The following is a 27766-nucleotide window of genomic DNA, read 5'->3' on the forward strand; positions in this document are numbered from 1 at the left end:
TGGCTGCCTGCTTGTGTTTACCTTTAATTGGTCTATTGGTGCTGGGAATGTCACTGGGTGTGCACTAGGGCTGAACGATTTTAGAAAATAATCTAATTGCGATTTTTTTTTCCTCAATATTGCAATTGTGATTAAATATGCAATTTTTTTTTAAGGGCCTCTTGTCATGTGTTTTTTGATGAACACAAGCAATAAATCAATCTGTTTCATAATAAACAATTTCAGATTTATTTGAACTTTAAATAAATATAAAAATATACATTTTAAAGCACAGATTACAACAATAAAGCAAACAAATCTGTGGCTTTAACTCTTCAACGTATCTAACTAACGTTACGTTTCATGAAACATGTAAACGTGGACTGCACTTCTTAAACACTCTCTGAACTTAACAGGACAGTACAAGACAAGAAAAAAAATCGCAGCCTTTGCGATTAGAAAATCGTTATGATATTGCGATAATATCGCAAATGCAATGAATCGTTCAGCCTTAGCGTGCACTATCAATTACGCAGAGGTGACTTATACAGGTGAGTTGTAAGCGTGATGGCACATTGGAGTGACGTGAGCCACCGGCGAAATCCTTTCTTGACCGCACTTGGAAACCACTTGAGCGCATTTGCACGCACATTGGAATGCGTACATTGAACGTTGAGCGGAGTCCGAGCTACTGGAGGCCGCAGAGCAACGCGCTAATGCGTGTGGGCGTCATCAGTCACGCCCCCCGGGCTCAGCCCACCGCGACCAATTTGGTTTAGTTTTAATTACGTAAAAGGAACAGCCGCGACAGGCGGCAAAATGGGACATTGGACAGGTCATCCTGTGATAGGCTGAGGAATGTGCCACTCACACACGCTACACCTGAATACGCCCCCTCCCGCCCCCAGCTCTCAAGAGCCTATGACAGCCTGGCCTATGAAAAAAAAACAAAAATTTCCAAAGATATGATTATCAAATTTATCAGGTTCATTATCAATTAAAATCTTGGAACAACACAATGGCTTTGATAGCAGTTTAAAAAAAAAAAAAAAAAAAAAATCAAAAACATGGCAAACATCAAAGTAGAAGTAACAGTACTTGAGTAGGATCTATCAGTACTCTTTACACCTCTGCTAATGTGTTATTTGAGTATTATTCAACTGTAGATCTCATCTGTGTTATACGTGCAAAAACTATTTTCTGCAGCATTTGTAATGGTGGTCACTTTGAAAAGCACTAAACCAATTTATGAAGTGCAAACTAAGGATACATTGTTGATTTTACTCTACAAATACAGTCATATTATTTCAGCAAAACTACTACTACTGTTCTATATCTATGTCTCTATATCTGTGACAACTCCCTGACAGTTTTCAGAGAATTACATGGTTATCTATCAACCACACACACACACGCGCGCGCGCGCGCACACACACACGCGCACACTTTTCCAAACATATTTATGGGAATTTATTTTTTAAGTATTGAATTTTTAAAAAAATAAATAAATAAAAAAAAAAAACAGGCAAGTCTGCTCATGTCCTCAAAGACACCCACGCGCGCGCGCAACCCTTAGTTAAGTGCGTCCACATGATGGTGATGAACTACGTAAGAATAGGAGGAGGAGGGCTTTTACAGACAGACTTAGTTAAACGTTGCGTTGCGCATTGGAAGCGCGTTGTTGCAGCATAAAGACAAACTAACGTTAGTGTGTTCTTGGTTCCACTTTTACGCACATGGCACCGTTGGTGAGATTCCCGGAGTGACAGCTGGACACGTCGATCAAAGTCTGAGAAAGTCAAACTGGAAAAATACCAGCAGAGGTAAGAAAAGAACGTATTATTATATGACGTTGGTACGAATTAATCCCAGTCACGCGTCTGAAACATAACACAGGGGTCACCAACCAGTGAGAAAAGCACTTCCTACTAAACGTTAACTTTTTCATTCTAGGGTAAGATCATATGTTAGGCTAGTAGTAACTTAAAACACAACACTTTATTTCTCCTCTTTTATGCAATGGTTTCATTTTCATGGAAAATGATCATCTCACAAACGACTTTTAACTAATCTTATAACATGTAACATTTGTAAAATGTAAAAATTCGGTCACGTTTTATGAAAATCCATATCAATATCATATTATATATAACATACTTATGACTACACACCAGGATCTGCAACACTTTAAAAATATTTTTCACAATGTTTTAGTGAAAATAAACGTTTAAAGATGGCAATTTAATGCTAAAACTTTATCAGATGCAGCAGTATTTAATAGGGATGTCCCGATACAACTTTTTATTATTATTATTATTATTATTATTATTATTATTATTACTTCCGATATGATGCCAATATTGCAGCCTTGAGTACTGGCCGAGACCGATATTGACCCGATACGATATCAGCACGAATCATCAGTGTTTGGAATACCGGCGTTTACAATAACGGCGTTATGTAACGGCTTTTTTTTTTCAGTAACGGGGTAATCTCACTAATTACTTTTTACGCCGTTACAACGCCGTTATCGTTACTGAACGTTAACTGCGGTGCGTTACATGCATTGATTGAATAAACTGCTAATCCGAAAGCATCTAAAAAATGTGATTTATTTGACATATAGCAACTTTTTTTTTTTTTAACAGTAACGCAAATAGTTACTTTCCTTGGTAATGACTTACTTTTATTATAGAGTAATTCAGTTTCTAACGCAGTTACTTCTTTGAACAAGTCGTGAGTGACTATAACTCATTACGTTTTTTAAAGTAACGTTCCCAACACTGTGAATCATACATAGTTTTATTACTTATTTTCTAGTGTGGAATGTTAGAAAAGTCTTGATCAAGTGATGTCACTCAAACAGAGAACAATAGTCAGCGATAGTAGGTATGAGGAAAACTGACCACATTTATTATTAACCAATTGGTTACATACATTTTAACCTTAAACATAATATCTACAGTATTCAACAATTGAATAGATATAATATAATATGTATTGGAGATTTTAGATGCAGTCCGATAAAATCCAATCTTCGTTTTCTGGCTGATATCCGATATCAATATCAGATTGGGACACCCCTATCGTATATTATATTATATATAACATACTATTGACCGTATACCAGATCTGCAACACCTAAAAAACATTTGTCACAATGTTTTAGTGAAAATAAACATTTAAAGATGATACTTAAATACTTTATCAGATGCAGCAGTATTTAACTCTACTAAGTACTATCTACATCTGTCATTTGTGAGTTTGAATCCCGGAAAGTAAATCAGATTTTAGATGAGGAGCTCATTGGTGACTAGAGCTCCCGAGGGCCCTTCACATGGTTCATGCGGGCTACCTGGGCCCCCGGGCACCGTGTTGGTGACCCCTGATCTAAAAGTTGACCTCAGTGTGAGACAGCAACAGACATCTTAACTTTGTCAAAGTATTCCATATGTTTACTCACAGTGTGCTGTGTATGATGATGGTCTGATAATATTCTACAAAAATAGGCTACACTGGTGACTAAAAGTGAAAGTTATGAAAGGTCAGATTAAAAACAGATTTTAGTTTCTAATCAAAAAACCACATTTGATACTTCTGCGATCACACCAATATATATGTCTAATATTGTTTTTGAATGTGTTTTGCATTAAAAAAAAAATATAAAAGAATAAGAAAATCAACCAAAGTTTCTTTTAAAACTGCGTAAATAAATGAAGAGACAATATTGCCTAATGTTGGATCTTTTACGATGTTTTAACAATGAACACATGTTGAAGTTATCAAGTGATCACAAACTGATATAGCCTATGGAATAATGTTAGTCAAAGGCTAGAACTGTCTGTTTAGTTGAACATGTTTCTTTGATCTATTTTACCACACAGGAAGTTGCACCCATAATACAAAAGGTAGCAGCGTTTGGAATAAATTCAAGGTTAAACCAAAGAAGGTATGCAGTCAAATTACAACTAATCTTTAATAATTTAACCCAATTAGTAATTACCCTTTTACAGCATGAAAAACATGTCAGAATTTACAGTTTCCTTCACTCCTGAGTCCTTCCTTATTTTCCACGTCTGTTTTTCCAACCTCTTGATAGTCTGTGTAACGTTCCACTCTCTTTCTTTTATATACAGCGTGCCTCACTGTTCTCCCTCTGTTCTAACACAAGCTCTTCCTTTCTAAGCCTGGTCACTTTAAGAATTCATGCTATGAAAGCTGATCATGGTGTGTGTGTGTGTGTGTGTGTGTGTGTGTGTGTGTGTGTGTGTGTGTGTGTGTGTGTGTGTGTGCGTGTGTGTGTGTGTGTGTGTGTGAGTGTATGCAAGAGTTTTTGGTTACGTTTAATATGATTAACATGCAAAACACTTCCTTTGTGGAGTTTGTTGGACACACACACACACACACACACACACACACACACACACACACACACACACACACACACACACACACACGTGGGCTCCAGATGACGCGTATTACTGGTACTTGTACTGGAGCAGCTTGCTGTTACATAACCTTTATCAAGACTGGAAAACTGGAGGGAAAAACTAAAGGGAGGGTTGGCTAATTTTCTCCTGGTGTCTAACTCCAAACTCTCTCTTTCAGTCTTCGGCTACAGCCATGTTTTCCAAGGCCACTTCCAACTTTGTCCGTCAGATCGACCCGGAGGGAAGCCTCATCCACGTGTCCCGGGTGAATGACTCACAGAAGCTGGTGCCCATGGCCATCGTCGTCAAACGCGATCGCATCTGGTTCTGGCAGAGACCCAAGTACCAACCAACAGACTTCACCCTGGCTGATCTGCTGTCTGGTGACGCGGTGCTCTCGCCTGGTATAGATTATAGATTTTAAGCTGTTGAATGTTTTCTGTTGTGATTTTTGATCATGTAAAGCACATTGAGTTGCCTTGTGTATGAAATGCGCTATACAAATAAACTTGCCTTGCCTTGGTAAACATTACGCTATCCTCGTCACGAAAATGAAATGGATTATAGCAAAGCCGTATCTGTGTAATGTGAGGCATCGTTTCTTTCATTTAGGCGTGTCTGAGAAGGACTTTCTGACCTACGAAGGGATGTTTGGAGACAAGCTAACTGGAAAGCTGGACAGTGAGATTGGCTCCGTCAGTGTCGTAGTGGAAGGAAAGGGTTCGTCCAAGCTGTATTCAGGGTTTGGACAACTCAAGAAGGAGGAACTGGATGTTAAAAAGCTGCTACGAGACTCCAGTAACAGGTGCAGTTCTTCATCAATTACCAAGTCCTCAGACACAATGGCTCTCATTTATCAACCCTTTACGACAGGACCAACATGTGATTTATGAAACATTCGTATTTGATCAATCCCAGCTTTTTTTTTTTTTTTTTTCTTTTTTACCTTGTCTGCACATTCTGTTGAAGGTTAACACTACAAGAAGTGCAATCTTTTAATCAATCCCAGCTTTAATATTGTGCCGATACCGATACTAGTATCAGGAGGGGCCCCGATACGGCACTAAAGGCTGGCACCGGTATCGACATGTACTAATTATTAACATGGCGATGCCATTTGCAGCATCAAACTCTTCTTCAAACGCAGCATCTTGTGTTTTTCTCTCTCCAGACTCCCACTGCTGCCCTGATTCCTGAGCGTGGAAACATGTGTGAACCAATCACGGGGTCGCGTTTTCATGTTGCCGAAAAACAAACAAACGTCCCTACATATGAGAGAAAATATCAGCGATTTCAAAGACCTGATTTTTGGTGAAAAACAGATCATATCTTTTTCGAAACACCGCAGTATCGGTATTGGCCGATACTACGGATCTGGATATCTGTATCGGCATCGGGACAAAAAAAAGAAAAAAGGGTATCGGAACAACATTACTAAATTACGTGGTTTTTGACAGTGTGAAAACTTGAATTTAAGAAGCGCATTTAAATACTCTGTGGAAGAGATTAAGCTACCGAGCAGGTGACGTCTGCCCCCCTGTGTGCGCTGCGAGCAAATTCACAGCAGAGATCCTGGAGAGACACACATTGATATGACATTTATATCAGCCTCAGTCCGCATGCTTTAAGCAATAAATATCACATTAAAAGAAACGCTGTGAAAATGACTAAATGTTGTCTTTTGTCTGTGTTTATTATGCCTTCAGCCTATTGTGTGCACTGGGTGAACCTATGAGCTCCTGCTCAGTAGCAAAGTTTACCATCAGGGTTATACAGTATTCCATAGAAGGAAAATCAAAATAGAGGTATCAGTAATAACGTGGGCTTTTTTTAAAGTTAATTCTATTTTGTTTCATTCATTTTAATAATCCGTTTAGATCTGTTCTGAATGTGTCTGCTTATGCCTAAATGACAGCCAAGGCTTGTTTAATACTTTATTTTCAGTCTCAGTTCCATTTTGCTGCTGAACCACGAATGCACACACTCAGATTTGCGCCCACGAGCTCAGACCTGACGTGAGATCTGATCGTAGCATACGCTCGCGTCAAAATTGATAAATACCGAAGTCTGCGTTAATTTGGTCAAACGCTCAGATCTGAACGTACGAACGCTTGATAAACGAGGGCCACTAAGTCCAAGAGTGATGAGTGTTTGTTTTTGCCTCAGGTTGGTGGACATGCACCACGTTCTGGTCCAACAGTTGAAGAAAAGGGCTGAAGTGTTGGCGGTGGTGAAGGAGAGGATCCTCACCACCAACACTTGCTCCGTCAGCCAGACCAAGAAGGAGCAGTGCAGCTTTCAGGGGGTGCTGTGGATGCTGGGGCTCCTGGGGGGGTCATTCAAGGTCCATTGAGTCAGCTGCAGTGTTTGTTGTTGAAAAGATCTGCTTCAGTGTACGCTAACAATCTCTACTGCGTATGACTGTGCGTCTTCAGGTGCAGGTGAAGGACACTAATAGCATAGAGATGGACAGTGACGTCTCCTTGGAGATCCCTCCAGGGACAGTCGTTGCTTTCAGCGTCCTGGAGTTGGAGATTAAGAAGAACGGGCACTACGGTGAGTGACTTTCAATGAAAAGCCATTACACTTTCACTACTGGTTGCATTCATGGATTATTTTGACATGTCCTCAGTTATGGATTAAAATGAGAATGTCCACCTTTGCCTTTGATATATTTGCTGCTTTAGTCCAATAATAACCCAAGGTTTATAATATATACAAAAGATTTCAACCTAAATGGTGAAAACACAGGCGACCAAACCAAAAACAATCTAAAACTGTTTTCTTCTTAATCCAAATGAACAACATCTGCGCCAACGTCATGGCAACCTAAATGGCTTTCTTACCTCGCCCACATCAGGCTGAGGTAAAAAGAACTACAAAATAAAATAAAAACCAAGGGGCTAATATTTATAATGGTGTTTATTTGTTTGTCTGTTAGCGGGATTATGTCTAAAGTACTTAATGGGTTTTGACAAAATTTTAACCAAATATAGGCCTTTATGCCATGGAAGATTCCATTATTTATATTGGGTTAGTTCCTTAATTGTCCCACAGAGTTTCATCCGAATTGGATCTGGATTGTATCCTGATTTTTCAACACAAAATGGGGGTTTCCATATATTTGGATTTACTATATCGTTATTAATGGGGATAGAAATTTCGGTTACACTATACTTGAAGGTTTACACATGAAGGCTTACATTACGCTGTCATTATTATGACATGACACCTGTTATTAGCATGAATCAGGTGTCATGAAGGCTGTCATAAGGTGTTGTTTGTTACCTTAACCCCTAACCCCACTAAATCCCTCCGCCTACCACAAAAAATGCCAGCATAGCTCCAAAGGTGTCATAATTTAGTCAAAGGTGTCATAAATGACCAAATGACGCTTAGTGACAGCCTTCAAGACACTTTATTCATGCTAATGACAGATAATGGCAGCGTAATGTCAGCCTTATTGTATAAAACTTCAAAATAAGTGTTTCCGGAATTTCTTCCAAAGCTTCAAAGTGTTAATGACCATGGAAGCAGATAATTGCTAATATCTGACAAAGAGGATATCTGTTGTGTGACAGAGATTTTCACTCTGATTTAATGTTTTCTGTTGACATTTTTAATCAATTGCCTTGTGTATGAAAAGTGCTTTTAAATACATTTTCCTGGCCTTGTCTTGATAGCCTAAATGCACTTATGAATACTACGGTTGCGCGGAATAGACCCTTTGATTGTTTGTAAACATTTTGACGTATTTTGTTGGGCGGGGCTGAGCCTGGAGGCAAACCACCATAGATATATATATATAAACACTAGATGACTTACCCGCACTGTTAGACAATGGGGAGCGTGGCGGGAATCTTACCTCAGACATCTGGCCCCGCTCATTACATCGTCGTCAATGGTGCACGTACTATTTAAATAACCATAACTTGCTCAATTTTCAAACGGCAAGCGGCCATTTCAACATGTACAAGCATCCTATGTCATACCTATGTATAATAAGGTTTGTAATAAGACAAACCGTTTGTGAATCCGTCAGTATTTCATTGAGTTAAGGGTATTTTTGTTTAAGCTGATCAACAGCTACCGTAGAGCTACGCTGGCGAATCCCTCTTGCATCATCTAGTGTTTATATACAGTATATCTATGCTTTAGCCAGCGGCGTTTCCTGTTTTTACCTCACGACGTGGACCATTAAGGGTTCTATAGAGAAGTGCAGTAAATGGGTAGACACACATCCTTCGTAAAAACAGTAACACACTTATATTTCTTTCTTTTTTAATGTACATTCTCTTCTTTTCTGTGTGTAACTGACTAATGAAATGTGCATTCTCAGCCATATGTCTTCAGCCAGGCACAGTCGGCGGCTTTGAGTCGGATTCTCCCATTGGATCCTTCCCATCCATTGATTCTCTGACTGTTGTGGACGGCACAAGCAACGGCCACAGTTCAGAGAAGCTCCCACTGAATGCACTTCTTAATGGTTTGTCACATACTGTAGTTACCCATTCATTCGCTATGAGGAACTTGAAATACAGCAGTGATACAACAGGGTTAAGATTAGTTCCTCTTATTCTAAACATGCATGCTTGAGTAGTGGGAGATCTCTGGGGTGTCACATGGCATTAGAGAGGAAGAGTGTGGTTTTTGCCATGTCATAAATCGAAAGGAAAAGGAACAAAACTTTCTTCTTAAATCTGGGTTTTTCCTCGTGACGCTTGAATGTGTTCATTCAAGCCTATTTCTGCTTTTTTTTTCAAGCCGTTAGCTTTCATTGATTAGCATCATGGACCCTGTATGTATTCACAATTTGGAAGCTTCCAGTTCCTGGTTAGCTGAAGGGTTAAAGCAGTTTAGGGTCCAAATACAAACCAGTTTGACCTCAAGTGGGCCACCCACAGCTATAGGCTGGGACAATGAACAATTTCAACATTACTGTGTCATCTTTAAAGGATATTCTTTTTAAATTTCCTTGTTTTTTTTATTTTTTTTTTTAAGACATTGTTTCTTAAATTTGGGAATTTTTTGTTGTAGGGGTGGGAACCTCAGGGTACCTCACGATACGATACGTGATACAAAGCTCACGATAACGATTATCTCACGATATGACGATACTGCGATTATCGATATATTGATCAGACACTAGTGACACTATTTTAGTGCAACATTTTTGTAAATAAGTGTCAACATACCAAAGTAAACGATTTTCTGTGAAGACCTACCTGCACATTTTAGTGACAAAGCAGAAAAGGTTTTGAAAATGATAAAAATAAATAAATCTTAAATCACCCCCCCAAAAAAGAAAAAATAAATAAATAAATATATATATATATATTATTTTTTAAATCGATACTTAGCACGAGCATATCGATAATCGAGATATATTGCCGTATCGAGATATTGTCTCACTCCTATTTTGTTGTATAATTTCAGTAAAATTACAGGGTTTTGGAAAATATAAGAGTTATTTCAAAAGTTTCAGATTACAAATGGCTGCCATCTTGTAATAGAAGTATGGGGAAGACTGTGAGGGCTACAAATATTGGAGATTTATTAAATTTGTGTATTACTGTACTGAAGTATTCTCACGGAAATTATTTCTTAAAATTATCCCGAAATTGAGAGGAACTTTTAAATAAGTAGATTTAAGTATATTTAACATCCTTGTTAAGGGACAACCTTCCATTTATTTTAAATTCAACTATAAAAATTCCCTGAATTTGGCATCCCTATTTGAAGTGTTTTTTTTTATTATTGTATTTTTTTGCAGTTATTTATAACTTCTCTAAATTTCTAGTTAATTCTAGAAAAAATAATTCCCGTGGAAAGTTGATATATTTGAGTATTTTCCAAAATTCCTGAGCTTAAGTTTCTGTGGAAATTTACCAGAAATGTTCTGCCCCTTTGCATACGTACTCCTGCGGGCCAAATTGGATGCTCTGAAGGGCCGGATTTGGTCCCCGAGCGTTAAGTTTGACACACGTAGGTTAGAAGTATTCATTCTGTATCAATACATTTCTATATGCCACCTTTTTTTCTCATGAGGGACTGAAATGGTTGTTGTAATTACAATGTAAACCATGGTCCAAACATAGTAATTTCCCAGCTGTTTTATTCCATCTAAAGTCATGGATTGTTATTTTTTCAACACGTTAAATGTTGGGATTTGATTATGTGTTATCTGTTAGTAAAGTCAGTGTGTTCCTTTACAGGATCACAGGAAATGGATCTTTCCCCTTTGTCAGAGCTTCCCCAGTCGACCCGATGCGTCTTCATCAAACACCTCCAGGAGACCATGAAGGACAGATCAGCTCTGACGTACCTGCAGGATGTGGTGAGTGACTCAGCAAAAACTCTCAAAGTTCCTCATTTAACTTGCAAACGGGATATTTCACGAGTTGCGTAACAAACACTGTAAACGACGCGTTTAAAAATACAGAACCATTGTAAATTTCTAAATGATATAATACTGATTTTGGGTATTTGCGGCTTCCGATTTTCTCCCGTGATTTCTTCTTACTGGTTTTTGACGTTTCCTTTCTGGTAGCTGGAGGAAGTTTGTGGCGGTGAAACTTTCACTGAAGATGAGAAAGACGACGTGTCTGAGAGTGGTCGAGCGACCCTGTCCGCGATCCTGGACCGACCCGGTTCAGACCAGCACTCGGCCCACACACAGTGTACGTTCCCTGCTTACCTGAGTGCAGCTCACCTGCTGGTCAGTGCCATCGAAGGTGAGACCAGTCAGTATTTCACAACCTCTTTGTCGTGCAACATATTAATAACATTTAAATATCTGCTTTTATGTGTTTCATTTTGTAGAGTTACCCGATCAAACGTTGAGTCTTCTGGGCGACAGCCGCCCGGATTTTCTGGAGGCTTTTGACGCACTGGTCAGTTACACATGTTATCAATATGATCACAGTAATAGATTTTATCTGTGCAAGCATGCATGCAAAATACTGCTTATTATATATAGGTTATATATATTTTTTATGGTAAAATCTCTAAAAAACAAATATATATATACATTGCACAGTCTACTGAAACTGAACAATAATTAGTATTATTGAGAAATGATATAGTTGCTTTATTCGTCAGCGTTTTAGAATGACATAATAGTAGTAATACCTTTCACAAGTAAATAATTTGTCCAAAAACATCATGTATTCTAGTTAAATTTGAGTTTTTGGAATGTATGTATTGTAAACGTGAGAAACTGGCGGCCATTGTTTTAATTTTGTGCTGCCCAACGCACACAAATTACATAAAAATATACAGAACTATAACCGAAATACACAATTACTCTAAGGACATACACAATTAGTAATTACATATAAATACATAAAATGACTCCAACAAACATACAAAAGGTTAACAAAATTTTACAAAATGACGACATAAAAAAATCAGAACAATTTACAGAATGACAATGTAAATGCACAAAATGCCTCAGAAAAACATGCAAATTACAGATAAAGACACAAAACGACTACCAAAATAAACAAAAAACAAAAACAAATCAGAAGTATATACAAAAAACAACAGAAACACTAGAAAATGAGAAAAAAAATATACAAATGGACTCCAAAAACACACAAAACAACAGAACTACAGAAATAAACTTCTTTTGTTCGTTCTTTCTTGTATTATTGCTCATATTGGTCATTATTCTAAATTCTGTCTCTGATAAACTGTTCATTTTCTTCAAACTCTTGTGCCCTCTAGAGGCCGGGCTGAGCTAATCATTTGGTTTGGGTTGTCGTTTGCTTTTCTACTTTTTAAACAAGGCAAAAGCATCACAGTATGTAATTCTTTCAGTATATTTAAAATGTCAGACTCCTCGTGTCGTTTGCATTGCAACGAGGCATCGACCGATATGGATTCTTTAGTGCCGATGCTGAATCCGATTTTTTTCCATCAGCCTTAGTCGATGACCGATACGGACTAACGATTTTCTTGAGCCGATATTTGGAGCCGATATTATTTTTGCTCCATAAATATTACACAATGATGATAACAAATGGTCTCAATTTTTTAAAAAGGAACATTTATTGAAATGATCAAAGGTGAAAAATATGCAAGTAAAAAATATGTAACAAATATTAAAAACAGCTGATGTAGAACAAGAACAAGTAAAAATATGTAACAAATATTAAAAACAGGTGATGTAGAACAAGAACAAATAAAAAAACATGTAACAAATATTTAAAACAGCTGATGTAGAACAAGAACAAATAAAAATATGTAACAAATATTAAAAACAGGTGATGTAGAACAAGAACAAATAAAAAACATGTAATAAATATTAAAAACAGGTGATGTAGAACAAGAACAAATAAAAAAACATGTAATAAATATTAAAAACAGCTGATGTAGAACAAGAACAAGTAAAAAACATGTAATAAATATTAAAAACAGGTGATGTAGAACAAGAACAAATAAAAAAACATGTAATAAATATTAAAAACAGGTGATGTAGAACAAGAACAAATAAAAAAACATGTAACAAATATTAAAAACAGGTGATGTAGAACAAGAACAAATAAAAAACATGTAATAAATATTAAAAACAGGTGATGTAGAACAAGAACAAATAAAAAACATGTAATAAATATTAAAAACAGGTGATGTAGAACAAGAACAAATAAAAATATGTAACAAATATTAAAAACAGGTGATGTAGAACAAGAACAAATAAAAAACATGTAATAAATATTAAAAACAGGTGATGTAGAACAAGAACAAATAAAAAAACATGTAATAAATATTAAAAACAGCTGATGTAGAACAAGAACAAGTAAAAAACATGTAATAAATATTAAAAACAGGTGATGTAGAACAAGAACAAATAAAAAAACATGTAATAAATATTAAAAACAGGTGATGTAGAACAAGAACAAATAAAAAAACATGTAACAAATATTAAAAACAGGTGATGTAGAACAAGAACAAATAAAAAACATGTAATAAATATTAAAAACAGGTGATGTAGAACAAGAACAAATAAAAAACATGTAATAAATATTAAAAACAGGTGATGTAGAACAAGAACAAATAAAAAACATGTAATAAATATTAAAAACAGGTGATGTAGAACAAGAACAAGTAAAAAGCTCTCTGTAAATAATGGGGATCGGTGAACGCAGCAGCCCACATCGTCCGTAAAAATGGGCCGATAATATCGGCCCGCCGATGTATTGGTCTATCACACATTGCAACACACGGCAAACCTGTTCATTTCTCTGTCCAGATGTGCAGGTTTAAGGAGAACAGTGAGCCGCTCTCCGTGCAGGATCTCCCTGGGGTTCTGCAGGACTCTCAGTCCTTCCAGCTGGTGGAGCAGGTGCTCTACTCTGTCAAAGTGAAGCTGAGGAGAGATGCCGTCTGCTTGTGGGCGGAGACTGACAATAACGCTGGAGTTCTCCCATTGGTTCTCTGTCTCAGCGTTCACGGGTTGGCCTTGTTGTGTCATGGGATGAACTAGCCGCGTTAGCCTGTGAGTGGGCACAATGTGTCGATTAATGGACGTATTCTTAGTTTGATTGTTTTTATCCACACAGCTTTATTTATATATATATTGTAGTGTGGATGGGCCGTGAAATAAGGATTGCTGGTTACAGAGCAGCAGGACAATCGCACACAGTGCCGTTACGCACCATCCACACTGTCAGAACATGAACTAACGTTCCTCCTCCTCCTCCCGCCAACACCTATTAATTTTCGTTCTACCCCCACCAACCACGAACTAACGCGAGAGTGAGGACACAGTCCCGAACAAAAGGAAACATCACAATCACTTACATTAATTCAGGGCGGCAAACACACGGAAACACCCAACATGGCAACCCAGACATGGCAACACAGAACAACATTAAGGCTGGATTCACCAGTATCACAATATATATGTATATAAATATATATATCTGTTAAAACACATCCTGCATAGGTTTTATTACGCAATGCAAGCACTTACTATTTTTGTAGTACGACGAAATGTATATTAATGACCTGAAAAGTGATACATGCTTTTTTACAAATGTAATTGTTTGTGTTATAAAGCTTTTTTCCCCTTTAATGCTTGATTTTCCACCTTTAATAAATACACACTAATATGAAGACTATATGTGTATGATAGTGATTAAATAGCTATCAAATCTATTGTTATTTATTTGTGAATAGCTCACTTGTTTCAGTTAGAGTACGTATACAAACTATTGCTGTGTTTACTTGTTGCTTTTTTTTTTTTTTTTTTGCAGTTATATATTTTGCACACAAATGTAAAAGTCAGTGGACTCCATCTAAGTAGAAATTATTTATGTTGTATCATGAAAACTGTTACAGGCCTTAACGTGCTATAAAGGCGTTTTCAATATCATTGCACTGTACGGCTGCTCTAATTTGAAATTATTGTTTTTTTATTGTCTTTTTTGTGTTTCATTCCCCAAAACACAAGTAATATTCAAAGATTTATTATCATAAAATAAAATGTGTATTTTTTTATACTTACCAGTAGATGAAATACTTTGTACTGTACTTGTGCTGTTTGTTTGTTTGTTTATATAGGATCCCCATCAGCTGTTGCTATGTATGGCAAGTTTTCCGGGAGTCCCAAATAAAAAAAATATTTAAAAAATCCTTACATAAATACATTGAATTCATCATATTAAATAGAATAGCTGCAAGTTTGCACTACACAAATATTCAATATGTTATGAATGTGCCTTGTCATTGCTTCACTGTTACTTCAACTATATTTATATAAAAAAAAGACATGGTATTACTGATATATGTTATAACATCCTTGAATATATGTGCCAATGTAGTATGTTTTTAAAATGTGGTACAAAAGATTTTAAATCATGTAAAAAGTTAGAGTATGTGAATTACTTTCATTTGCATTTCATCAACGCTTATTGTTTTTAAAAACCTAACTATATAAAAGAAATAAAGAAATACAATTCCTGTTGATGTCCAGTTCTTTTCTTTTCTTTCTTTTGTTAGTTTTGTTTTTTTAGTTTTTAGATATGTGTACATGTTTTTGTTTGTTTTTTAAACCCTAAAGTAAAAAAACAAACAAAAACAAAACACTTAAAACAAACATTTTTTTTCTTTATTATGGGAACATAAAAATTATATATATATATTTTAAAAAACGTTGAAAATATGGTGACTGTTTTTAGTGGGAAAATTTGGCAGTAAGTTTGTTTTATTTGTCATGTTATCTTACTCTGTGTTATGTTACAGTTTTATCTGCCATGTAAATAAATGCAGATCTTGCTGTACTTCCTGTCGTTAGAGAGCGCTGTAGCCGTCGGAAGCTATGACGTCATATTTGCGCGACCTGAGCGGAAAGGCGCGCAGCAAAACGTCAAATACGGAGAGAAAACAATACGGGTGGAAATGACGGTGTGCAGGTTCTTTCTTCAGGGCCGGTGTCGATATGGCGATAGCTGCTGGAACGAACACCCGGGAGGAGGCAACCGAGGAGCGGGTCACAGCGACAGCTACAGCCGCCCTGAACAGCAGTCCTCCAGGCAGGGAGGAGGTAACGTATCTCAGTCTGTTTATACACTCTTTTTTATTTTTAAATGTATAACATCTTGATTGATATTTGATTACTATTGTTTCACTTTTGACGTGTTTTTGAACAAATGTTCCCTTGGCATCTTCTTAATTTTGGTATTTTGTTGTAAATTGTAAAATGTCCTACATTATTGTACGTGTTTGTCAGTAATTATTATTTTTTAATTATTTTATTAACACATATAATAAAGTTACCACATCCTTAACAATAACAACCACAAGGACATTTATACCAAATCAGGACCAAAGTTCACATGTGATATTAATAAACTCATTTAAACAGGAAGTAAAAAGCAAAACTAAATTCCAGGTCACTCAAAAAAACTGAATTTCAATAATTTTGGACATTTTAACAACAGGTTTAGTTGTGAAACTGTTTTGTTTAATGGTAAAAACATTCAGATTTATTCCATGCAACTATTAAGTGATCTTAGTTTGTTTCTCATGAGATACCACGGTTTCATGGTTGTTTTACAGTGAAAGGGAATAATTAAGACTTCACTATTTACCGGTTTTTATCTTTAACCAAACTGTGTTTTTTTTTTTTTTTTTTTTTAAATAATTGTAGCTTTTTGTTCAGTAAACATACTTATATAATAATATGGTTACATATTTTAAATGTTCTTACGGCACCTTAAGGCACATGTGTCAACCTCGAGGCCCGGGGCCATATCCGGTCCTTCAGAGCATCCCATTCGGACCTCAGGAGAAAGTGAAAATGACAAAGAAAATATTAATCATTGTGTAAATGACCAATTTACAATTCACTTCTAAATTGTTGTTGAAAGAATTGAAAACAAACTCCAAAATCCTGCAATTTTCTCAAAATGTTTCCATAAAATCTTTCTAAATTTAAAAAACAAAAGAAAAAACAATTGTTTAAAGAAAAGAAAAGCAAAGGTACGGAAGAGGATTAGGGCCACTAAAAAAACAACAACAAAGACAGCGAGTAGTGGAAGTAATTTTTTTTTTTGTGTTTTTCAATTATTGTTTTTCAGAGGAATGTATGAACCCCTCGCTGACAGTGAAAATCCGAAAATGTGGTCATTTTCACTCGTGTTCTTCCTTCAGCCGCTCAGAAACAAACTGCCTCTCTCCACCTGTGTTTTGTGTGGGAGGAGCTTGCAGGCATCTCAAAAGGAAAAAAAAAACAGGACTGAAAAAAAAAATTTGAGACTAAAAAATAAAAAACCATTGATAAATATAGTATTATATAAAATAATTTAAAAAAAAATTAAGACTAAAAAAATAAGACAAAAAAAAAGATTACTTCCACTACTCGCTCTGTTTTTTTTAAAAAAAAAATTTTTTTTAGTGGCATTAATCCTCTTCCGTACAAAGGACATTTAAGTATATACTCCATACTTTGTCTGATTTATAACTGGAAGTACAAACTTGGGCACTTTAATATTGAATTTCTTTGTTTTCGCCTAAAACCGCATTTGGCCCCTGCCTTAAGGAGTATGTTTAAAATTTCAGAATATTGTATTTGTGTCACCAAGCACATTATCACACAATAAAGCTACCACAAATTCCAAACATTAAAACAGACTTACACAATAATAATTGCACATCGTACATTCTGCTTTGATTAAAGATGTCTTGTTTACTTTTTACAGGCTTTGGAAACAAAGTTTGGATAAATCCCTCCCAAAGAAAAGATGTGCACGTCCAGCCTTCAGCGTTTTCCTCCCGTGAAAGTAACGACTGGGGTCGTAACGACGGAGGAGGGAGACGAGAAAATGTCAAAAGCTCCGACTTCCGTTTTTCCAACCAGAACAGGTTTTCATCCTTTAATTCTCCCAGTAGCTTTGACAGAGGAAGAAGGGAAGCTGTGGGAACATCGACAAGGGCTGACAATGATGACAGAAATCTGTAAGTGTGTTTGTTTTTTTTTTTGTTGTGCTTGGTTCTATTTTGACCCACTTGTATTTTATCTGTTGAAATTAAGATAGATTTCTATGGAGGTAGATTTTTGTCTTTATCAATCAAAAGAAAAACAAGTTAAAAAAAAAATATATATATATATATATATATATTTATTTTTCAAAACAAATTTAATGAATTATTTAATTGATGTACATTTTTTTTTGTATTTGGGTCATATTATGGTTAGAGAAATTGTCTTTATTATTCAATCTCCACAAATATCACTGTAGAGTCATTCCATGTCATTTCAACAAATGGCCCACGCATTTCGGTCACAATTTTTTTTATTTTTAGCAATTGTTCCGTGATTATTCAATAGGCACATTGTTAGGGCTGGGCGATTTTGCCTAAAAAAAAATTTCTTTTTTAAAGAAAAATTAGATTTTCGATTTTTTTTTTTTTTTTTTTTTTTCCCCCAATGCACTTAAAAGACATCAGATATATTGTCAAAAGTGCAACTTTATTGCTGTGATTGTCCTCAAGAGTTAAAATGTATCGAATAATCCCAAGACAAAAAGTAAATGAGGTTCTGTCATTCAACAATTTCAAGCTTTAAACCATGTTTAAGAAAAACAGCAACAGCGCCTTCACAGTAGCTTCAATTGTCTTTTTTCTTTTTTTTTCTTCTTTTTTTAGCTTCAATTTTCTGATTAAGAAATCAGATGTCTACATATTTTATAACATATAACATTACAATTTAAAAAAAAAAAAACTCTTCCCTTAGCATCTCAGCATAGTGCAAATAAAAAATTAAACATGCCTGTGGCACACATACTGTATAGCCTACTCAAAGGGTAAACACATGTAAACAAAGAGGGGGCTGGCTCACATCAGAAAGTGAAAAAGTCAGAAAAAACTGTGGTGGGAAAAAGAAAAATATAATTAAAAAAAATAACAATAATTTAACTCAAATTTGCAATATAAAAATCATTTTTATCTACAAATTCGATTAATTGATTAAATCGATTTTTTTGCCCAGACCTACACACTGTACATTTTTAGTTTGATCGGATGAACACTTTTTGTCCATTTTGGCGCTTCCTTATTTTTCTTCCATTTTCAGCCTCCAATATCTCAGCAACTACATCACATAGGAAACTTAAATTTCACAAGAAGTTGAATTAGAAAAAAAAAACACTCCAAAAAAAGAGAAAGTGAGAATTTTGTCTATAATAAATATTATGTTTTTAAAAAAAAATGTTTTTCAGTGCTTTTTACTTGTGGAAAAACTAATAGACTTAATAATTATAACGACACAGAGGTAAGCTACAATGGCCTCATGTAAAGGATTTTCAATATTTGAGAGTGGTGAAATAACCCACAGTTTGGGTCCAAAATGAAAATAAAGAAGTCGTATAAAGAAAAATTGTTTTATCTCCCAATAAAGAGTCATCTTTATACTATAAATTAAAACAGAGATTACATTTTTTCTTACACTCTCACATGCAGTTATGGACCAGTGAAAATACTAAAAAAAAATATATATATATTTTTTTGGATTTCAAAAGATTGTCACCCAACAACCAGTGCATGTACGCAAGTAGTCACTGGACATGTGAACAGTCTATGTACAGTACATAGCACAAAGCTGAGTAGCGGTGTTGAAATATCGCGATATTACCTCGCACGATTCTCGGATCGATTCTAAATGCATCCATATTGATTTAAAAAAAAAAAAAAAATTATTTTTAACCTTTATGCAGGAGACAAATAAGTGCTCTGAAACCTGGGCATGTTGACCAGCTTGTGTTTTTTCAATAAAATCTAAAACGAAAGTACAAACTTTCTGCATTTATTTGTTGTTCTAGACATACTGTATACCTCAGTCATGTTGCACTAAAGTCAAAGTTGGTTTAAAAGCCACAGGCAGATTGTATGTTATTTTTTTATTTTAAGTTGTTGGCACATGGCATGTTAAAGTCAGTGTTTTGAGTGGAAAATATGACAATAAAATATATTTCATACATAATGTTCTCATGAAGGTGTACACATTTACAGATTAGTTGTTTCTTAAGTCATATGTTTTAAAAAAAAAAAATTGCAATAATCGCCTTATACTTTAATATCAGGATATATCGTTTCGTATCGTGACCTATGGTCGGGATATGAATCGTATCACCAGATGCCAGGCAACACACACACCCCCAGTGCTGAGACATATGCAAACTTTTTTCCAATTTTGAGCAGCTGGCATGTCCACCAGATAGGACGTATAGCAGATATTTTTGTATAATTTGACAGAGTAGGTGGAGCTGTATTACTATACCAAGTTTCAGATTTCTCTCTGATGTAGTTGCTGAGATATTGGAGGCTGAAATGGAATAAAATCGACCCACACCCCCTTCACTAAATTGTCCGTATCTCAAAAAGAATTTGTCCGATCTAACGAAAACATTTACAGTGTGCCTGTTGAATATAAACTGAACAATTGGTAAACATTTCAAAAAATTTCTGAGACCAAAGTGCTGAAAATTTGTTCAAATGACATGAAATCACCCTTTAATACATTAAAAAAAAAAACTTTGCTGCATTAAAAAAAAATCATTTTCAGTCAAATAAAAAACCAGTGTTTGATACTTTTTCGGTGATTTCAACTTTTTCTTTGAAGTCAAAGCATTTTAAAGTCGTTTTTTTTTCTCTCGATTGAATCAATAAATAATGCGAGAATCTTTCACAGGGAGGTCATTCCTATAGACATGGACATTTGGCAGAACTCCAGACAGTGGGCGTTCTCCTGTTACTCCAACCTGACGTTTTCTGTACCAGGTCAGTGTCATGCTACACAGTCCTTGTCATTATGTTTACACTTGTTTGCAGGACAATTATTAAAATCCACACATACGCGTCGTCGTCATTTTCTGTCTCTAGGTTTCTCTGATCTTTCCCCTGAAGAGCTCAGGCTGGAGTATTACTCCTCACAGGCATCTGGAGACATACAGAGCTATGTAAGCGTGCACTCACTCATAGTAGCAGCTAGAGGTCCATAATAACTGGCTTTGTCTCTGTTTTCAGGTAAACGGTGTTAATCAGTTGTTGAATCAGTGGAAAAGCCGAGTGCAAGAGCTGAAGATAATGAGTCATTCCACACGCAACGCGTTGGTACGACTCCTCATTATCTATATCAAACCAAACGCATAGAAAGTACTTCTATAAGTTCTATGACACATGTTAAACTGAGCAGGAAATATTGAATGAAATTGAAACAAAGCGTTTCTCACAGCTTGCAGAGCTACAGGGTGGAGCTCCACGAACAGAAGCCACTGCTGGGAACTTTGGTTCCACTGCTGGATTTGGATCCTCAGCCTCCAGCTTTGAAAGCAAAGGTAAAAAAAAAAACACGTTACAATAATATCTGATAAATGAATCATTTTTTTAGGCCGGGCTACCGGACTCATAACTCCACTCACTTTGTTCTTCTTCTTGTTGTTGTGTACACGAGGTAAAATCACTACTTCTGTTATTCGTGAATGGATTGGGCTGAAATTTGGTAGCTATAATCTATGGATGTGTTTGCAACATCAACGCTCGGAGCCCAATTTGCGATTTAGGGCCCAGGGAAAAGGAAAAAAAAAACCCAAAAATTGATTTCTCATTTATTTGCGAGTCAAATATTATGATGGTTTTGTATCATTGGCACATACCAATATATAAATGGGGTCCATTACCCCGTACGTTTCTAGGGTCCCTGGTTGCCCCATTTTTCAAATGAATACTCCTCCCTTAGTTCTCATTAGATCAGATTGCAGTTTAGTATGAAGACTCCTTGAATGAATGTGATAAGACGCTCTGAGCCATCTTTTTTCTAAAATGGGGCCCACCCCCCATTTCCGGTCATTTCCAAAGTTATGGGAACATAGTTGTGTGATATATTGTTTTAAAGGTAATTCAACCTGGATTACGATTATGCCTCGCGCAATTCAATTAGGGGCCCGGTGGCCTGGCCCCCCTTTTTTAGGTACTTTCCATTAAAGTTGTTTTCTTATTTGTTTGTGAGTCAAATATTGCGACAGTTAGTGGTACCGAATCATTGGCACATACCAATATGCTGAATGAATGGGGCCCATTAGTCCGTATGTGCCACGGCATTTTTCAAATGACTCCTCTTCCATTAATGCTCTTTGAATCAGGCTGTAATTTCACATGGATATTCTATGAGCGGATGCCAAGAGCCTCTAGGAATTTATCGGAAAATAGTCGCGTGATATATCGTTTTAAAGGCAATTCAATGTAGATTACGGTTTTAGCGCACAATTTCATTTTATTACTCGGTGGAATCGAGTCATTTCACTGAATTCTCGGGAACGTCGTACGTGCTATTCGGCGCGGGCCTGGCCGTAGTTCAGCAGAACTTGTTTGCAATAGACCAAGCGCTAGTAAAGGATTTGCATTGGCTCAACACACCTGATGCGCTCGACTTTGATGCAAAGATCTGCAAATGCCCTAGTAGGGCTCACCAACATGATGCCCGCATGGACCATGTGAGGTGCCCTCAGGGGGTCTAGTCACCAATGAGCTCGATTTAAAATCTCATTCACCCCAAGGAAAATAGGAGGGTGAAGTTACTGCTAGTCTTCCTTATTATCTTACCCTCTAATTAAAGTGAAACCGTGAAAATGTAGTATTTAAAGAAGTGTTTGGTTTGGACGTTATCGAATGTAGGGCTGCAGCTTTTGAATATTTTTGGTAATCGAGTATTTGACTGACTATTCATAATTGAGTAGTATAAAATATAGTTTTGCTGAGTTAAAGCTCAATCTTAACAGAGAATAAGACCAACTAAACACTTAATAAATTCCAGTTTGTTTGTTTTCTTTCTTTCTTTAAAGAAAGTTTACTTCGTAGAAAACGAAAAAAAAAAAACATGCATATTTGTCACGATAAGATTCCACTATGTGCGTTGTTAACTTAGGATGACAAATGCAGGCATTGTGAAAAATAAATAAGCAAATATTATATATTTGAAAAATAAACAAGGCCTCAAGGCAGAGAAAATGAGTCTTTCTTTTTAATGGAGGAGCCCTAATCTAGTGGCATTTGTTGATGTGCACAACTCACACTTGATGTATTCCATCCTTGACATGAATGAAGTGAGTTTTCTGAATTAAAAACGCATAAATACTGCTGTCCAGTGCAATCATGCTGATTATGTATTAGCATCTACACCTGTTGTGTCTTTGATCGCACAGCGTTTGGAGCTCCGTCAGCAGTGGAGTCCAGTGGCTTTAGCTTTAAATCTGGAGGATTTGGTTCTTCACCTGCTTTTGGTGCTGCCATACCTGCTCCCACACAGCCACCGTCAGGATTTGGCAGCTTAACTGGATCCTCCTCCTCCACTTCCTCGGCTTTCTCCTTCGCTGCACCAACCAGCAGCCAACCTGCAGCCACCCCAGGATTCGGATCAGCCCCAGGATTCGGATCAGCCCCAGGATTCGGATCAGCCCCAGGATTCGGATCGTCCTCAGGATTCGGATCAGCCCCAGGATTCGGATCGTCCTCAGGGTCCGGATCAGCCTCCGGGTTCAGCTTTTCTTCCACAGCCAGCAGCAGTGCAGGAGGTTTTGGGAGTGGGTTTGGGACTCAAGCTGCTGCAGGAGCAGGAGCAGGCAGCAGCAGCACAAGCAGCAGTGTTTTTGGACAGTTGACTGGAGGCTTCGGAACCAGCTCCACTTCTTCAGCTCCCAGTTCAGCAGGCAGTGCGTCAGACAGACTGTTTTCTTCTGAAAGCTCACTGAGCGAAGAGGAACTAAACCAGTTCAAGGCTAGGAGGTTCACTTTGGGCCAGATCCCTGACAAACCTCCCCCTGCTAATATGTGCATGCTGTGATGTGAGGGAAAAGACATTAAGACTCGTCTCACCATCACTGTTTAAAGAAAAGCCCAACAATCCCATGCTTGACTTTTAGATATACATTTTAGTGTGTTCCTTAAATTTTATTCATCAAAATCATTATTTGTATCCCTTTATAGTCTTTTTGGATAATGGGATGTTATCTTTAGATGATGGAATTGGACTTGATTTCCGCTCAATGGTGAAAGAATACAAAAAAAGTTACTTTGCATCTTGGATGAAGGTCTGGTTATTTTGAAACAGTGATGTTAAAGTCAAATATTCTCTTAATTTTGACCTGTTTAAGTTGTAATGATAGATTGTCAGCCACTAGGGGGTGCCACAATACAAACCTGAGTATCAATTTTGAGAAATGAAAATTAAGTTAACATTGGTGCTGTTACAGATATGTAACGGTTTAAACCAAACTGACCAAAAAAGCTCATTAAGCCTTCGTTTATAATAATGTAATGTTGCACCATTAAAACACTGAAACCGTCTGACTTACACCCATCATCACACATCGTATCATCTAGTGCAGACGGGGGCAACTGGCACCAAAGGAGCAACATCATTTTGTGTGGCCCTCAAAGTAAATGTTCAAAATGACAACAAAAATGTATCGCAAAACCCCCAAAAAATAGGAAAATGTGTAAAAAGGACAACAAATATACACGAAAGTACTCCAAAAACACACAAAGGGACAGGAAAAAGTAATAGGACAACGAGTATACACAAATTGAGTCCAAAAAACACACAAAATAACATGAAAATACACAAAAGAACAACAAAATACACAAAGTGACTCTAAAACACCCAAAATGACAGGAAAAACAGTAAAAGGACGACAGATATGACTAAAAAAACACAATTTGACAAGAAAATACATAAAAGGACAACAAAAAATACACAAAATGGCAACAAAAAGAGACACTACAAGTGCACAAAATGACTCAAACACACAAAATGACAATTTAAAAAAAAAAACCAAAACGACAATAAAAAAACTGCACAAAATGACTCCAAAAATATGTCAAAAATACACCAAAGGCTGACAAAAATACAGTAACTGACAAATAAAAACCCAAACAATAAAAATGCACAAAATTACTCAAATTCACAATATGACAGAAAGATCACCAAAATACACAAACCAATGCTCAGATTGGTCATCGTTCTAAATATTATTAATGTGGCCCTTAGACAATCACATTTTTGTGGCCCCTGCTGTGTTAAAGTTGTCCATCTTTGATCTAGTGGTTAAATTATTCAGTGAGTATTTATGATCATCTGGTGAGAGTAACACACACACACACACACACACACAATAAGCTCCTCTATTGTATTAGAGCTGCTGGCGTGTGCACGTTTTCAGCTGACACAGGGTTTACCAAAGGTGAGAGTGAGCTCACCCGCTTTATAGCTTTCACTCAATGTGGGAGTCGGTGTTAAATGATCGACTGCAGAAACAATGTGTATAACTAATGCGTTATACCTATAAATGGGAACGGACCATTAACTGCAAAGCTGCTGCATTGCTTCACATGCTTTAATTGTCATTTTCTCTCCTACTTCTCAGTGTGTCAGCGGTATCCACCCACCCCACCCACCCGCCTCCTGCTGGCCGATAGCTGTTGAATGTTTTTTTGTTGCACGTTTTGATCTTGTAAAGCAGTGTTTCCCAGACTTTCCACAGTCCCGTACCCCTTCACACCTTTAACCTGAAGCCATGTACCCCCTACTCCTGCACACTTATTAAACATAATGTCATATAAAACGTAGAACTACAGTGAAATTTGTCACTGAATTTGACCTATTCTGTTGAGGAATGTGATCACAGCCCCTCCCACCAACACCTGAAACAATCCACTGCATAGAATCCCAAATGACAGGAAAATGCATAAAAATCACAGCAAATAAACACAAAAGCACTCCAAAAACACACAAAATTATGTGAAAATACACAAAAGGACAACAAATTACACCAAGTGACTCCAAAACACCCAAAATGACAAGAAAATAAGTAAAAGGACAACACATGAGTCTAAAAAAACCCACCAATTGATAGGAAAATACATAAAAGGACAACAGAAAATACACAAAAAATCCCACTACAAATGCACAAAATGACTCAAACACACAAAATAACAAAAACCCCAAAATAATGACAAAAATGCTGAAAATTACACCAAAAATGAAAGTGAGTTATGATAATTAATTTTCTAAAAGGGGAAACAATCAAGACATTGGGGAGGTTGTAATATAGATTGTATTTTTGTTCACTTTATTGGTTGTCAGTTGATAAGGAACAGGGATTGTCATTAGTTTAACCTGATGTATGCATTACTTATTATTATTAATAAATATATCAGTCAAATTATAATAGAAAGTGTCTATTTGTACGGTTGCTGTACAGACACCCCCGGTGCTATTGGTACGTTTACGGAAGTCCACGTATGTAGCATCATAGGGCTAGGTTTAGGTTTACGATTAGGTTTGGTCTTAGTCACGTGACCTAAACTGGCCAATGTAATAACGTCTGTAGTAATGTATTACGTATGGTTTTTATTAAACAGGGTGTTACGTAACATTAGTAACTTTGACAAAAACCTTAATAACGTTATTTAAGGGACCCCTATTGTTAAGTGACACTCAAACATGTTACATATGTACGGATCAATCTATTGAACAACATATCGTATCTCCACATCAGCATTTTTCTGTAATCACACACACTGTAAATACTCATTGTGATCATTTGACTCCTCATCCATAAAAGCAGTGATGGAGCAGCTACTGCATCATGTGATCCCAGCCCCTCCCACCAACACCTGAAACAATCCACAGCACAGAATCCCAATGAGCCCATTCACATTCAGTGTTTGATGGAGGCTGATTCAAGTCCACCCTCTTCCTTGTTGTTGCGGCCGAGAACACGGCTTGGTAATTGGTACGATGAATCCTGGGCTTGAATTGATGGTGTGGTGCCACAGTAGTTTGCCTGTGGGAAGCTTTGCATTGATTCAAAGTCTCTGATTTATACCTTTTTGAGTGTCCTGCTGCATCAGTGACTGAGTGGCACATATTTCACTTGAAAACCTATTTTATGTGTCGTAGAGGTTTATGGGGTTAGTGATAGTCTGACACAATAACAGCTGAGACTTTGGAAACATTCTGACATTAAGGGAGTAGATATAAACTGCACTTTAGACCTGGGGCTCTCAACCTTTTCAGCCTGCGACCCCCAAAATAAAAGGTGTCAGAAACTGGGGACCCCCACTGTAGCTGAAGGTGGTTGAACGCAGACATGAACATTGAAGAACAGTCATGTGGAGACAGGACCATTTATAAGGGGAAATAAAGGGGAGAACTTTTTGGGGGCCATCCATAAAGTCAGAAAAATGATGGTCCATTATTCTATGAATCTGTGATAACCACATTTATTTATTTATGTGAATAATATCCACTGATATTCAGGAAGTTTAGGATTAATTGGGCCTTAGCATATAGTCATCTTAAAGATGTAATTCCTTGTTTTAATCCAAAATAAAATGGGTTAAAAGTGACTAAACAAGTTCAGATAAACGCCGAACATCTTCACGCCAAATAACACGTACCACGTTCCCGAGAATTCAGTCAAATGACTCCGTTCCACCAAGTAAAATAAATCAAATTGTGAGACGCAAAATCTTAATCTACGGTGAATTGCCTTTGAATCGATATATCAAATTTATAAATGACCAGAAAAGGGGGCCCGGCCCAGGGCCCCTCATCAAATTATGAGAGGCATAATCGTAATCTACGTTGAATTATCTTTGAAACGATATATCACACGACTATGTTCCCATTTATTTGGAAATGACAAAAAAGGGGTGGGCCCCAGGGCCCCTCCTCAAATCACGAGAGGTATAATCGTAATCTACGTTGAATTACCTTTGAAACAATATATCACACGACTATGTTCCCATTAATTTGGAAATTACCGGAAAAGGGGGTGGGTCCCCGGGCCCCTCAT

At 36.8% G+C, this 27766-nt stretch overlaps 2 protein-coding genes across 3 annotated transcripts; both read left to right on the forward strand.

The window, feature by feature from the left end:
• Positions 1 to 1576: 1576 nt before the first annotated feature.
• On the forward strand, positions 1577 to 14019 carry LOC114472422 (gasdermin-E-like). 2 transcript variants are annotated; one of them, XM_028461673.1, is made up of 11 exons: positions 1577 to 1802; positions 3864 to 3928; positions 4588 to 4813; positions 5022 to 5214; positions 6576 to 6753; positions 6845 to 6965; positions 8749 to 8895; positions 10625 to 10746; positions 10960 to 11143; positions 11232 to 11302; positions 13663 to 14019. In XM_028461673.1, the coding sequence occupies exons 3-11, from the start codon at positions 4603 to 4605 to the stop codon at positions 13894 to 13896; spliced, it is 1461 nt and encodes a 486-aa protein (XP_028317474.1). In that variant the 5' UTR covers positions 1577 to 1802; positions 3864 to 3928; positions 4588 to 4602; the 3' UTR covers positions 13897 to 14019. The 2 variants fall into 2 exon arrangements, with proteins under 2 accessions (XP_028317474.1, XP_028317473.1); XM_028461672.1 differs by lacking the exon at positions 3864 to 3928.
• A 1718-nt stretch (positions 14020 to 15737) lies between these two features.
• nup42 (nucleoporin 42) lies at positions 15738 to 24402 on the forward strand. Its single transcript, XM_028461676.1, has 7 exons — positions 15738 to 15957; positions 17615 to 17870; positions 20602 to 20690; positions 20793 to 20869; positions 20937 to 21023; positions 21145 to 21247; positions 23111 to 24402. The coding sequence occupies exons 1-7, from the start codon at positions 15813 to 15815 to the stop codon at positions 23746 to 23748; spliced, it is 1395 nt and encodes a 464-aa protein (XP_028317477.1). The 5' UTR covers positions 15738 to 15812; the 3' UTR covers positions 23749 to 24402.
• Positions 24403 to 27766: the final 3364 nt, after the last annotated feature.

Source organism: Gouania willdenowi, chromosome 11, assembly GCF_900634775.1.
Source record: "Gouania willdenowi chromosome 11, fGouWil2.1, whole genome shotgun sequence".
NCBI lineage: Eukaryota > Metazoa > Chordata > Actinopteri > Blenniiformes > Gobiesocidae > Gouania > Gouania willdenowi.

Bases quoted from the DNA above. Each gene is read 5' to 3' on its own strand.
- LOC114472422 (XM_028461673.1), top strand. From the start codon at position 4,603: ATGTTTTCCAAGGCCACTTCCAACTTTGTCCGTCAGATCGACCCGGAG. The intron at 5,215-6,575 runs GTGCAGTTCTTC...TTTTTGCCTCAG, and splicing joins CTACGAGACTCCAGTAACAG to GTTGGTGGACATGCACCACG. The intron at 11,303-13,662 runs GTCAGTTACACA...TTCTCTGTCCAG, and splicing joins TGGAGGCTTTTGACGCACTG to ATGTGCAGGTTTAAGGAGAA.
- nup42 (XM_028461676.1), top strand. From the start codon at position 15,813: ATGACGGTGTGCAGGTTCTTTCTTCAGGGCCGGTGTCGATATGGCGAT. The intron at 20,691-20,792 runs GTCAGTGTCATG...TTCTGTCTCTAG, and splicing joins CCTGACGTTTTCTGTACCAG to GTTTCTCTGATCTTTCCCCT. The intron at 21,024-21,144 runs GTACGACTCCTC...CGTTTCTCACAG, and splicing joins ATTCCACACGCAACGCGTTG to CTTGCAGAGCTACAGGGTGG.